Genomic DNA, 14,993 nt, shown 5'->3' with positions numbered 1-14,993 from the left:
AAATATTATTACAGCTACTAGTACCTTGCGACTAATAAACATTTTAATGTTTTTACAACCTGTAGATTTACAAAAAAAATGGAGTAGTTTTGAACTCGTGTTATTTCAATACTTGAGAAATTTTTCTGATAAAAAGAAAAATGTTAAGTAAGTTTAAAATGTGTACTTTCTAGTAACACTTTGATTTATCAGCTTGTATAATTTGTTAAATACGCTTTTTATTGTAATTTAACATGTATTTTTTAATAATTGATTTTAGTTTAATCTTTTTTTTGATTTAGTATATGATAAAAGATTCAGTGATTCCAAGTTTATTCTAAAACTACAGTAACGCAGTGGTATTACTATAAGTGCTCATTAGTTAAACAAAACTTGCAAAACCACTACTAATGGCTGTTTATATATTGAAAAATAGTTGTTTGTGTTTATTGTTTTTAATTATAGTTGTTAATTAGTTTGCTTTTGGTACTTTATGATAGTAAAAGAGATTAGTAGATTAGGTAAACAAAGTTCACGGTATAAACTTAGAGCATAAAAACTTAAAGAAAATTACATGTAACAAAAATAAAATTTTGGTACAAAAACATAAAAACAAGTACTACAGACATTGAAAACTATATAGAGCACTTTGCTTTGCTTTTTCCAGTTTTTTAGTATGTACTTTGCTTGATGTCTTCATGTGTTCATGAGTTCGTTTCTTCTGTTGGTACAGTTCCTTTTCTCCTCTAGAATTGCTAGGGCTTCTGTTAAACATAGTTTGCAGGTGTCTTATCCTTGTCTGGTTTTTCGGATGTGTTTGACTCAACTCCAAAGACTTTTATATTCTTGGTTCTTTTCTTTCAATTTGTGAATCTCTTTAGATAGTTTAGTTTAGTTCTTATATTTTAAATGGCTCTTCTTATTTGGGTCGGTCTTAAGTTTTATTCTATGCGCTGCGATTCTTTCCTTGGTTTCGTTTTCTGTTTGTCCTATATATTCAGTCGTTATTAGGACTTTTTCTAGCCTCTATATGACACCTTCTTTTCTACATTTATTTTAATTTTTTCATTCAAAATTTGTGTTTTTTTCATTGGACATTTGTATTTTTTTTTGTTATTGCAACTGCAATAGTTTTTGAACTATTTTTATCTTTATTGGCTTTGAGTATCTTGGAGTTATGATGTTTTATTGTGTTTTCAATGTTAATCATGCAGGAGTATCTGATCCTTGCATTATTTTTATTGATGAATTTCTTCATTTTACTCTTTTGGCCAAAATGTTTAATTATTATTTTTATGAAGTTTCTGCCTTTGTTTGTTTTTACTGCCTTGTCATACGGTGGGTTGAACCACAATACTTTTCGTTTTCTATTTGTCTTTTTACCTTTTTTTGGTTGTGGTATTAATCTTATCGATGCGTTTGATATTTTTGCTGTATCCACTTCTTTTTAGTGCTTCATTGTATGCGCACTTTGATGAATCGAATAGTTCTTTATTACTTTAGTATTTGTTGGTCCTTTTTTCAATCATACTTGGTATTTGCTTTGTGATTGTGTGAGGATGGTTTGAATTTAAAACAATATATTTAATTCCGTTGTTTGATTTTCTGTATGGGTGGAATGTTCCATTTCTGGAGTATAGGTTGAGATCTAGGCAATTAACTTCGTATGCTGGGTTTTCTTATTCAATTTTGATCTCTATTTCGTTTGCATATTCGTGCATTTTCTTCTTTACTTTCGTGATATCTGGTCCACTTTTATTTTTTTCAATCTCTATAAAACCATCGTCTCTATAAACACCGACTTATATTCCATCTAGTTTACTTTTTATGCCATTCAATATGTGTAAACTTACTATTTTACAAATCTCTGCACTGTTCCTTCCTTTCCATGGTTGTGTCAAACAAGACACTGCTGTTGTTTTTGTTTGTTTTGATCCAAACTAGCTGCTGATGTTGAGTACAGATTTTGTTGCTTTCATTATAATTTATATGTTGTGATTTTCTATCTTTTCATATAATGATCACTTGTAGCAATACCACTGCGAAACTGTAGTTTTAGAACAAACTTGGAATCACTGAATCTTTTATCTGAAGCTCTTTAAAGTTTTTAAATTTGAGCAGAGTTGTATTTGCTTATTTTATGTGATTGACTTGGTATATGAAAAAAATTAATACAGTTGAATACAAACTTGAAAAAAGTGATCTTAACCCAGTGAATAAATAATTGAAATTATTAGTAAATCATATTCTGGTTAAATTAGTTGAAAAAACTGTTATACGTTAAGTAATAATCAATGATAGCATCTTTTCAAGCTAAGGTCACTAACTGTTTATCAATGCTAATTGCAATGCTAATTGCAGAAAACTAGAAAAACACACGTAAGTATATAAGTTTTGTTTTCATGTCAAAGTATTTTTAATTTGTTGATTTAAGACACATTTAATCATGTATTAATGTTTAAAAAGTCTTGTTTTATTACGTCCCTGTGTAAAAAAGTCATATTTAGACTTAAAATTTTGCCAAAATGACATCTATGTTTAGATATTAAACATTCTTAGATGTTACTAGAAAAATAAGACATAACTTATTTACATAATCGTTTAGAACAATAAAATAACAAGTAGCATCATAGTACAAAATATTTTATTTGTTTTAATAAAATATAAATTCTTAGACATAAAAAATATGACAAACACACACTTTTATACAAAGTAATTAATAAAAAGTTTGTTTAAGTGTTTTAAGTTAGCAAACTTATAAAAAAAATTCGTACAAGTCTAAGTTAAGTTTTGTAAAAACTATGTAGCTTTTGGTTAAGTACACACTTTTAGAAGTTTTAAAGTTTAATTACTTCTAGTATAAAAGTAAAGAGGTTCTTTCTACATCAAAAATGTAAGTTTCATGATAAATGAAGACAAGTAAGAAGACATAAAACGAAACAAAATTCAACATACACTAAGGGGAAAGGGAAATAGATTTTATTAACATCTTTCAGTGTAGTTAAAACTCTTTGTAGATCACTTAAAAGCTAAAGAAAACTAGGTAAAAAGTAAAAAAACACATAAAATATTTTTAGTTTAAATTCTATATTAAGTAATGAAAAAATTAAAAAACCAATAAATTACTAAGACGGTGTTATAAAGAATTCGCACAAAGAGACGAATTCTAAGACACTGACAACTATGACATCACAAGGCTACTTTTCATTGTGACGTCACAAACAACTTCCAGCAACAAGACTGTGTTCGGTAATGATGATTGGGCTCGAATGTTCGAGCTTCACAAAAAAAAATTGTTTGAAATGAAACATTCTGAGCTAAGTAGTTCTAGTTGTTACACACGAAAATACGAACAAAATTTAGTTGAAATTGTAGTTTATCGCTTTTGTTCTACTGAAGACTATTATAACATTAAAAAATGTATTATAAATATTGAATAATTATAATTTTTTATCAAGTCTTCACATAAAGATAAACACACAAAGTTAAGGTTTTATTACGTTTGTATTTTAAAAGAAGTTAGGCACATGTAAAAAGGTTCTTGTTCAAAATCATTAAAACATGACTTTAAAAATAAACTCAATGTACAAGATATCAAATATTTTTTTGTTAATAAAAAGAATAGTGCAAAATTTTAAGTATTTGTTTTTAGAAGTACATAATAAATGCAAGTAAAATAATTTTAGTTTTTATTTTTGGGAATACATTATTAACATTTTTTTCTAAAGTTGTAAAATATATTAACAACATTCTAATAAATAGTTATTGTAATGTTAACCACAATTTAAGCAAAAATATTTAATGAAATATGCATTTTATAATTTCTCATATAACTTGACGAAAAACTTAACGTAAGTAAAATTTTTTGTCTAACATCAACTCTTATAAACAAAGCAACACGAAAAAAACTTAAAAGTACATACTAATAGATCAGTAATTCAAGTCTATACTTGAAAAAATAAACAAAATAACCGTAATATAATATAAATACTATTATAACTGTTTTCTTTAAAACTAAATAATTTTTGTTAGCAACGTAAAAAATCATTTTATAACTAACTTCATGAAAATCTAAAACTTATTGACACTTAAAGATCAACTTCATTAATTCTTTATTAACATATTTGAGTTATCCAAGAATCCTTGTTTTTCACATTTAAAAACTTTATCAAAACTAGTTCAGTAAAACAATTACAAAATATAAAATTCAAACAAAAATATTCAAAACAAGTTTGACACGGCACATATAGTTCAGCTTCCAATTAAAAATCCTTCATCAAACAAAACAAACATAAAACAGTTGTACAAATATTTAAAAAAAATAATAATAACTGCAAGAGACGACTCAGATGACATGGAGGGGAGATAAGTTCACAAAAAAACTAAGTGACGTCACTAACAAAAATTTTTCAAGAAAAAAAAGTGACGTCGCACAAAAGAAGCTCTCTTTGCTTCTTCACGAGGAGTTTCGCTTCAGCTGGAGGGAAACTCCCCAACAAGGAAGTCGAACGAGGAGGGAGTTGTTTTTTGTTGAAATGTTTTCAATAAGCTCGCTTTTGTCGGTTGGCACGTTTCGAATAAAAAAAATTTATAAAAATTTTTATTTAAAATGAACGGAATTTTATTAAACTCAAGATGCATGATTTTTCAATAGAGGGTGGAGATAAAATAAAACATTTTTACTACTAACTGTTAGTACGGTGCTATAAACAAAATTTAAAACCTGTAGTTATTTTTTTATTATTGTTGTTGTAACTGTTTTCCGTAAGCCTTTAATAAATAACATATATTTCTAATACAAGATCAGTAATTTAAATCAACATTTTGTCTTCAAAAAAGTAGACTTCTTCAAAGCAAAACGGTTAATTTGCAAACAACTGCAAAAAGAAAGTTATAGTTTTAAGACTTAATGACTAGTAAATTTTCAAATTCATTTTCATCAATTTATTCAGTCACATCATTTAGGTTATTTTATTTTAGCAAGCAATATTTAAGTTTATACTGAGGAAATAATATGTCGCGAAAATAACTTATATTAGTGTTTTTATATAACAGTTAATCTCTTACATGTACTGAATATAATTCAAAAATTGTATTTTTTAGGTTGTATAAAACAAGGTCACATTGATAAAAATTTTTTTAATCAACTTTAAAATTGTTTTTTTTTTTGTCTTGATAAATATAATTTTTATATATTATAATAATATGTTTACATCTACTATTTGTAATTAATTGTTTAATCTTGATCCTTCTCTTTAAAAAAAAGAGTTTATATAGAAATCAGTTTTCGGAAGAATTAAATTGATTTTTATGGAAAAACTAGTTATAAAAACAATTTTACCAAAAATAAGTTTATTTTTGTATTTTAAATTGATTATTTTAAATCTTTCTCAGTATTATATCAAATCAATAGTAAGTTGTGTTGTTGTTGAAAACTTTGATAAACTGTTTATTTTCTAAAAACCTGATAACAAATTGTTTCTTTAATTTAAATAACGACAAATTTTATCGCAAGAAACATTGCATGAAAATTTGAGGTCGGTTGTTTTAAAACCACAGTGAAGATAGCTTTTACTAAAAAATTTAACGAAATTAATTGCCAGTATATGTAGAGCTTGTATATTTATTATAATTAAGTTGTGGACTCTTTTAAATTGTAAATTTGTGTTGTTAAAAATTATTTTCATGTTGACAAAAAATTAAATCTATCGAAGTTTAATAGTTTTAATAATAATCAAAACTAGTAGTCTGTAAACTTTTTCTGAAGTAAAAAAAATAATTAATTGCATAAATATACTTTTTGCTTACTGTTTTAAAGCTAAGCAATCCTTATACTAAGAAAAGATAAACGTTTATATAGTATGTTTATAGTGCAATATATTAAACAGATTTTTTCGGCTGTATAACTTGGATATTAAGATAATAATAACTTAATAGAAGTGCATTCAGGGTTGCCAAGATACTTGAATTCCTGGAAAAACTGAAACTTGAAAATTTTATCAAAAAAAACCTTCGGAAAATCTAGAGTTTTGAAATAAACAGTGTTCAAAAAGGTTAAAACCCAGTAAGTTTAGTAAAGTAGTTCATTCGAGTACATAAACGTTTTGATAAGTATGAATAAGGAGTTTCTGTTTCGTTTTGTTTGCTTGGTGTTCACTACTGCTGATGGAGACTTCTTAAACTATAATGTATTTCCAACATTGATATTTTTTAGCAAAGTTTTAGTAAAGTTAAGCTAAAGTAAATATAAAGCAAAAAATACAGTTAGAAAACGTGATTGCTTGGCTACATTTGTTCATTTTGCAAAAATGTATGTTTTTTTCAACTTAACAACAAAAGCTGCGTACATAACTCGTATAAAAGCAGTTAATAATAAATAAAAAAAACCTTGATATTCAAAATAAAGTTGATATCGTCCAAAAGGATTGACATAAGAAGCTTCCAACTTGATTTTCAGGTGTTTTCTACTAATAGCAGAAAGGGTATGACTCGCTGTTAATTAGGGTGTTTCTAGCTACCTAGAAAATTTAAAGGACTACAAATAGTGCAAGTAGGTGGCAAGCAATGTTGTTTCTTAAAAGCTTTCCTCTAGTAGACAAAACTGAAAATTTTAGTTTTATTTCCTTGATGTTGTGTATTTTTTGATCATTTGATAATAACTTTGATTTTAGGACTGTTCGTTTATTAAACGTTTTAATATAAACTATAAAATAAAAACTGTACAACTGTTTTGTTTTGTGTGTTTAACAGTCTCACCATCCTTAAAAGATATACAAAAAATCAAAATCTTCAATACAAAAAAATCAAACTCTGAAATAGTAAAAGTTTTTTTTTCACAGAAAGATCCCAGGGTATCATAACAAACCGAAACTTACACTTGTGTTTGTGACGGTGTAAGCCACCAATTTTTGTATGCTGAAAGCTTAAGAAATTCATTAAATTATTATGCATGTATTGAAGTTCAACTTAAGATATAGTTTATTATCACTTAGTTACCTTAATATTTTCATGTGAGTCTGAATAAAAACTGAAGATAAAAATAACTCACGTTGGTTTAACGGTTTGTGTCAGTTCATGATTTTGATCAACTCAATAAATCCTTTGTTTTCTACCTTAATCGATTTGTTTCACTTTTATTTTTTTTACTGTTTGCGAAGTTGAATTTAGAAATTCATAACTATTTATTATTGATCTCTTTTTTCATTTCTGACGACTCAAAGCTTATTTAAACCAAGATAATATTTTAGCGACTAATAAACATTTCAATCTTTTTACAACTTTTTAATTAGGAAAAAAAAAGAGTAATTTTGAACTTGTGTTATTTCAATACTTGAGCGATTTTTCAGATAAAAAGATAAATTTGAAATAATTTTAACTACGTAAGTTTAAAATGTGTTTTTTCTAGTAACACTTTGACTTATCAGCTTGTATAATTTTATAAATAAGCTTTTTTGTATTGCAATTTAACATGTACTTTTTAATAATTGATTTTAGTTAAGTTTTTTCTGATTTAGTCTATAATAAAAGACTCAGTGGTTTTATGTAAATTCTAAAACTACAGTAACGCAGTGGTATTGCTACAAGCGCTCATCAGTCAAATAAAACTTGCAAAACAACTACATATGGCTGTTTATACATATATTGAAAACTAGTTGGTGGTGTTTATTGTTTTTAATTAAACTTAACTAGTTTGCTTTTAGTAATTAATAAAAGTAAAAAAGATTAGTACATTACGTAAACAAAATTCACGGAAAAATCTTAGAGCATAAAAACTTAAAGAAAATTACATTTAAGAAAAATAAATTTTTAGTACGAAAACATAAAAACAAGTACAATAGACATTAAAAACTATATAGTGCACTTTGTTTTGCTTTTTCCAGTTTTTTAGTATGTACTTTGCTTGATGTCTACATGTGTTCATGAGTTCGTTTTTTCTGTTATTATAGTTCCTTTTCTCCTCTAGATTGCTAGGGCTTCTGTAAAACATATTTTGCAGGTGTCTTTTCCTTGTCTGGTTTTTCGGATTTGTTTGATTAATTTCCAAAGAATTTCATATTCGCGGTTCTTTTTCTTTTAACTTGTGAGTCTCTTTAGGATAGTTCAGTTGAGTTCTTATTTTTTGAATTGTTCTTCTTATTTGGGTCGATCTAAAATTTTGCTTTATGCACTGCGATTCTTTTCTTGATTTCGTTTTCTGTTAATCCTGTATATGTACTTTGCTGTCGTTGATAGACTCTATTCTTACCTCGTATATGACATTTTCTTTTCTACATTCTTTTTTTTTTCATTGGAAATTTGTTTTTTTTTTTTTGCAATTGCACATTTTTGAACTTTTTTTATATTTATTGGCTAGGAGGATCTTGGAGTTGTGATATTTTATGGTATTTTCAATGTTAATCGTGCAGGAGTGTCTGATTCTTGCATTAATTTTATTAATGAATTTCTTCATTCTACTCTTATCGCCAAAATGTTTATTTATAATTTTTATGAAGTTTCTGCTTATGTACGTTTTTACTGCCTAGTCATATGGTGGGTTGAACCACAATACTTTTCGTTTTCTATTTATACTTTTACCTTTTTCGGTTGTGGTATTAATCTTATCGATGTGTTTGATCTCTTTGCTGTATCCATTTCTTTTTAAGGCTTCATTGTATACGTTTTATGATGAATCGAATAGTTCTTTATTACTTGAGTACTTGTTGGTCCTTTTTTCAATCATACTTGGTATCTGCTTTATGATAGAGTAAGGGCGGTTTGAATTTAAAACAATGTATTTGGTTTCAATGTTTAGTTTTCTAAACTAAACGAGTGTGGGTGGAATGTTCCATTTCTTGAGTTCAGGTTGAGATCTAGGTAACTAATTTCGTATGCTGGGTTTTCTAATCCAATTTTGATCTCTATTTCGTTAGCATATTCGTGCATTTTCTTCTTTACTTTCGTGATATCTGGTCCACTTGTATTTTTTTTCAATCTCTATAAGACCATCGTCTCTACAAATACTGACTTATATTCCATTTAGTTTTCTTTTTATGCCATTCAAAATGTGTAATTTTGTAAAACTAATTTGCAAATCTCTGCACGATGCTTCCTTTCCATGGTTGTGTCAAAAAGGTTACTGCTGTTGTTTTTGTTTGTTTTGATCCAAACCTGCTGCTGATGTTAAGTACGGATTTTGTTGCATTCATTATAGTTTTTATGTTGTGATTTTCTATCTTTTCATATAATAATCACTTGTAGCAATACCACTGCGAAATTGTAGTTTTAGAATAAACTTTGAATCACTCAATCTTTTGTCTGAAGCTCTTTAAAGTTTTTAAAATTGAGCTGAGTTATACTTGCTTATTTTTAAGTGGTTGACTTGGTATATGAAAAACATTAGTAGAGTGAAATACAAACTTGAAAAAAGTGATCTTAATAACTACTAATCACTACTTGAAATTATTTATTATTCAAATTTTGGTTAATTTATTTGAAAAAAAGTGTTACACGTTAAGTAATGATAAAAGATAGCATTTTTGCAAGCTAAGGTCACTAATTGTTTATAAATGCTAAATGCAGAAAAGTTGAAAAACACACGTAAGTATATAAGTTTGGTTTTAAATCATGTCAAAGTGTTTATCATTTTTTGGGTTAAAACAAATTTAATCATGTATTTAGGTTTAAAAAGTGTTGTTTTATTACTACCCTGTATAAAAAAAAAGTAATATTCAGACTTTAAGTTTTCCCAAAATGACATCTATGGTTAGATATTAGACATTCTTAGATGTTACTAAAAAAAATTAGACTTAACTTATTTACATAATCATTTAGATCATTAAAATAACAAGTAGCATCATGGTACAAAATATTTTATTTGTTTTAATAAAATATAAATTTTTAGACATAAAAAATATGACAAACACACACTTTTATACAAAGTAATTAAAAAAAAGTTTGTTTAAATGTTTCAAGTTAGCTAACTTATAAAAAATATTCATACAATTCTAAGTTAAGTTTTGTAAAAATTATGTAGCTTTTGGTTAAGTACACACTTTAAGAAGTTTTAAAGTTTAATTACTTCTAGTATAAAAGTAAAGAGGGTCTTTCTACATCAAAAATGTAAGTTTCATGATAAACGAAGACAAGTAAGACATAAAACGAAAAAAAATTCAACATACAATAAGGGGAATAGATTTTACTAACATTTTTCAGTGTAGTTAAAACTCTTAGTAGATCACTTAAAAGCTAAAGAAAATTAGGTAAAAAGTAAATAAACACATAAAATATTTTTAGTTTAAATCTTATATTAAGTAATGAAAAAATGAAAAACCAATAAATAACTGAGAAGGTGTTATAAAGAACCAAGATTCGCACAAAGAGACGAATTTTAAGACACTGACAACTATGACATCACAAGGCTACTTTTCATTGTGACGTCACAAACAACTTCCAGCAACAAGACTGTGTTCGGTAATGATGATTGGGCTCGAAAGATTGAGCTTCACACAAAAAAATTTTGTTTGAAATGAAACATTCTGAGCTAAGGAGTTCTATTTGTTACACTCGAAAACACGAATAAAATTTAGTTTAGATTGTAGTTTAACAATTTATCGCTTTTGTTCTACTGAAGACTATAACATTAAAAAATGCATGATAAAAGTTGAATAATTATAATCTTATATCATGTCTTCACATAAAGATAAACACAAAAAGTTAAGGTTTTATTACTTTGATAGTTTTATTTTAACAATAATTAGGCACATGTAAAAAGGTTCTTGTTCAAAGTCATTAAAACATGACTTTAGAAACTCAATGTACAAGGTATCAAATATTTTATTGTTAATAAACAGAATAGTGCAAAATTTAAAGTATTTGTTTTTAGAAGTACATAATAAATGCAAGTAAAATACTTAAAATATTTTTTTGGGAATACATTATTATCAAATTTTTCTTCTATAGTTGTAATATATTTATTTATATATATTAACAACGCTTCTAATTAATAGTTATTGTGATGTTAATCACAATTTAAGCAAAAAAACTTTATGAAATATGCATTTTATAACTTCTCATCTAACTTGACGAAAACTTAATGTAAGTACAACTTTTTGTCTAACATCAACTCTTATAAACAATGCAAAACAAAAAAAAAAAAAACTTAAAAATACATACTAATAGATCAGTAATTCAAGTCTATACTTGTAAAAAAACAAAATAATCGTAGTTTAATATAAAAACTATTATAACTATTTCTTAAAACTAAGTAATTTTTAATAGCAACGTAAAAAACCATTTATAAACTAACTTCATGAAAATGTAAAACTTGTTGACACTTAAAGATCAACTTCATTAATTCTTTATTAACATATTTAAATTAGCCAAGAATCCTTGTTTTTCACATTAAAAAATGAATTAATCAGTTCAGTAAAACAATAACAAAATATAAAATTCAAACAAAAATATTCAAAACAAGTTTGACACGACACATATAGTTCAGCTTCCAATTAAAAATCCTTCATCAAATAAAACAAACATGTTGTAAAACAGTTGTACAAATATTAAGAAAAAAAAACTGCAAGAGACGACTCAGATGACATGGAGGGGAGATAAGTTCACAAAAAACTAAGTGACGTCACAAACAAAAGTTTCTCAAGAAAAAAAAGTGACGTCGCACAAAAGAAGCTCTCTTTGCTTCTTCAGGAGGAGTTTCTCTTCAGCTGGAGGGAAATTCCCCAACAAGGAAGTCGAACGAGGAGGGAGTTGTTTTTTGTTGAAATATTTTCAATAAGCTCGCTTTTGTCGGTTGGCACGTTTCGAATAAAAAAACTTTATAAAACTTTTTATTTAAAATGAACGGAATTTTATAAAACTCAAGATGCATGATTTCTCAATAATGGGTGGAGATAAAATAAAACATTTTTTCTACTAACTGTTAGTAAGTTCAGTGCTTTAAACAAATTTGAAAACCTGTTTTTTTTTTTGTTTATTATTTTTGTTGTAACTGTTTTCCGTAAGCCTTTAATAATAACATATATTTTTATTATAAGTTCGGTAATTTAAATCAACATTTTGTTTTCAAAAAAGTAGACTTCTTCAAAGCAAAACGGTTAATTTAGCGAACAACAGCAAAAAGAAAATCAAGGGTCTGTGTCTCTGTACAAGATAAAATGAATCAATAAAGAGGACGAATAACGAAAAAAAATAAAATAATTTGATCTCAACATTTGTACAAATATTCACAAACGACGCGCAATTTGGCCACTTTTTCTTTTTTTCTCGTTTCGGGGGAATTTTTCCACGACGTCACTGCTGCTGGAGGTCGAACAGGTTCTGGAGGTTGGATGACGTCACGGCGGGCGAGTCCTGGTGGATGGTGACGTCACAGTTGGTTTGGCCGGGCTGGTAGCCGGCATGGTGATCGAAACCAAGATCTAAAAAAAATAAAAAAAATGTTTTTGTTTTTTTTAGAAGATTAATTGTTGCTGCTTTAAGCAATGGCCTGAAAAAATATTAGAAAAAAAAATTATCTAGACTTTTGCTTTTTTATGTTAATAAGAATGATAAAAATACTGACTTTTTAAGCTCACAGTTCAATAATTGTGTGATTTATTTTGACTTAAGGTAAAACTGTATGGTAAAATGTTTGATAATTATGCTGTTTGTTACTAAAAATTTAAGAGTTTGAATTTTAATCTAAAAAAGTGAAACTTTTAAATGTCTGTTATTTCAACTGGATTTCGTATAAATTCTATATAAATTTAAAGACTAAGATTAAACAAGTTTGATCTCGTTTAGTTGAAGTTAAGATGGGGTAAATGTAATAAAATATTTTTACATAAAATCAAAAATATTGGAAAGTTCATACCAGGATGAGATCCGAACTGGTTGATGTTGAGATGAGGATTCTGCATTCCTGCTGCAGTGTACGGCGACATTATTTGTTGGTAACCGCCCTGGTTGCCATGGTTACCATGGTTACCCTGAAGGTGGGGGGTAGGGTAAGGGTTGGTGCTGATATTCGAACTTGTCCGTTGCTTCCTCATCTGAAATTGTGACAAATTATTTGTTATTTTAAATTTTAATTTTTACGACATTATTTTTTTATTTGGCGCTAAAGAGTAATTATGTTTGCTTTGGTTTGTGTTATCAGTTGTTATAAATTGAGTTACTGTATGTTATATATTATTTTTGGTTTGATAAAACACTTGATCGCAGATATTGTTAGAATTCGTTATATAATTTGCAGTAAATAACTATTTATAATTTGTGATAGTAATAGGTTCAGATAGTAACTTCACAGATAAACGCTCAAAACGTGTGGCTAAGAAAAAGAACAAAGCTATTACCTCTAAAGGTAACAACCCTAACCAGGCTGGGTTTGTTACACAAGAAGTAAGAAGATTTAAAAATAATAAACTGTTTTGTATTTTCATGTTAAAAATCCAAAACTTTGCGTCATATTTTCAAACTTAGTTAAATTTGTTCATGTGACTTTTGGTAATTTATTTTCATGTTTTTGTTGTAGTAGGTTACGCATGTATGCGTACATAATTTAAAATTTTAGATAGTAGGCTTATGTTTATTATCTTTTATAAATACTGCTATATAGATATTTATTAAGAGTTATTACACTACAAACTATCATTTCAAATTTTTCTATACACTTGTTTATTCCACAATAGTATATAATCTTATACAAATACTACACAGTATTTTAAAATACGCACAAACACTGCACAATGTGTTAATAAGTGTCGTGACTTTTCAATTAACCTGTTTACTCAAACCAATAAAATTTAATCCTTGTGTAAACACTTTGCACAAACACCACCAACATTAAACTTCATAAATTTAAAAATGTACACACTGTATTATATCTCTTGTCATGCAATGATTAATATTAGATACAAAATTATTTGTGCTCTACAAATCTGTATTCACGGTTGATTTACATTGGACAAACAGATTTATATCTTAATACTGATCTGTTACAATAAGAGGTTTACAATAGGCAAGTTGATTAATCACTTTTTGGAATTTAGAATTTATGTAGAGGTTAAACCGAGATAGTTTTTGTGAAACACGAACTTATTGAATATTAAATTGTCAAACAGTAGTAATTTTTTTTTATTCTATTTTAATAAAGCTTTTTTAAAGCAATTAACTTTTGTTAGTTTAATATTATGTGTTGTTTTGTATAGACATAGCTTACTTTAGAAAAATTAGTATTTTTTTTAATTCTTTTATAAAACTTTGACAAGTATTCACACAAAAAAAAACTTTGTTTTTGTTGTAACTTTAATTGTTTTATTAATTTCTACAAAATTTTTTGTTTTCTAAACAACTAAACTGTAACGGAAAGTAATTTAAATGTTTTTTATCAAATGACAATATAACAGTAAAATATTGGACCAATGCCATTATGTTTTAATGTATAACATCAAAACAAGTTAATTTTAAACACATTGTTGGCTAAACGTTGTTCGAATGCAGTAAAAACTTTTATTTTCAAAACAATTAAAGTTTTTATGGGGTTTTTACTATTCACCTAGAAGTCAATAACACGCATTAGTTGTTAATGTAAACAAATAAAAAGTTTATGTTGTTATATAAATCCTTCAGTAACCTAATGTTATGAAATAATTTATATTTACGGTTTTTATCATGTAAATTTTTATTGAGCAATATTTTTGTAGTACAAAAATACTTGTTAAACCACAAATGATAAGAGCTTTAAACGTGATTTTAGCATGTTTTAGTTTTTGTTAGTGTTTTTTATTTTTTGTTTGTAAAAACTGTTTCTTTTAGTACCATTAGCAAATTAAGTTATTTAGCCTAGTTATCCTTAAGGTTTTGACACAACATTTTATAGTTAATGGTAATGAACTTTTTAGTTTGTTTATTCTTTATTTGTATAAAAATTTAAGTTTTTTACAGTATTTTGAATAAGTTTTAAACTTGAACCTTTCTTCTACCGAACCAAAGATTAAAGCTTAAAACTGCCTTAAGGTCAGTTAAGATTAAGTAATACATTT

At 26.7% G+C, this 14,993-nt stretch overlaps 1 protein-coding gene across 2 annotated transcripts in view; it reads right to left on the bottom strand.

Annotated features, from left to right (window-relative positions):
• Positions 1-11,340: 11,340 nt before the first annotated feature.
• LOC145840478 (uncharacterized) overlaps positions 11,341-14,993 on the bottom strand; it is a 39,076-nt gene continuing 35,423 nt past the window's right edge. For both annotated transcript variants that reach the window (XM_082947752.1, XM_082947751.1), the window contains exons 15-16: positions 12,824-13,001; positions 11,341-12,389 (exon numbers count right to left, since the gene is read on the bottom strand). In XM_082947752.1, coding sequence (XP_082803878.1) covers positions 12,262-12,389; positions 12,824-13,001 — 306 coding nt within the window. In that variant the 3' untranslated portion in view covers positions 11,341-12,261. The remainder of the gene's footprint in view (positions 12,390-12,823; positions 13,002-14,993) is intronic.

Source organism: Thalia democratica, chromosome 7, assembly GCF_965202585.1.
Source record: "Thalia democratica chromosome 7, ktThaDemo2.hap1.1, whole genome shotgun sequence".
In the NCBI taxonomy this organism is placed as follows: Eukaryota; Metazoa; Chordata; class Thaliacea; order Salpida; family Salpidae; genus Thalia; species Thalia democratica.
This window is presented reverse-complemented; position numbering and strand designations above follow the sequence as displayed.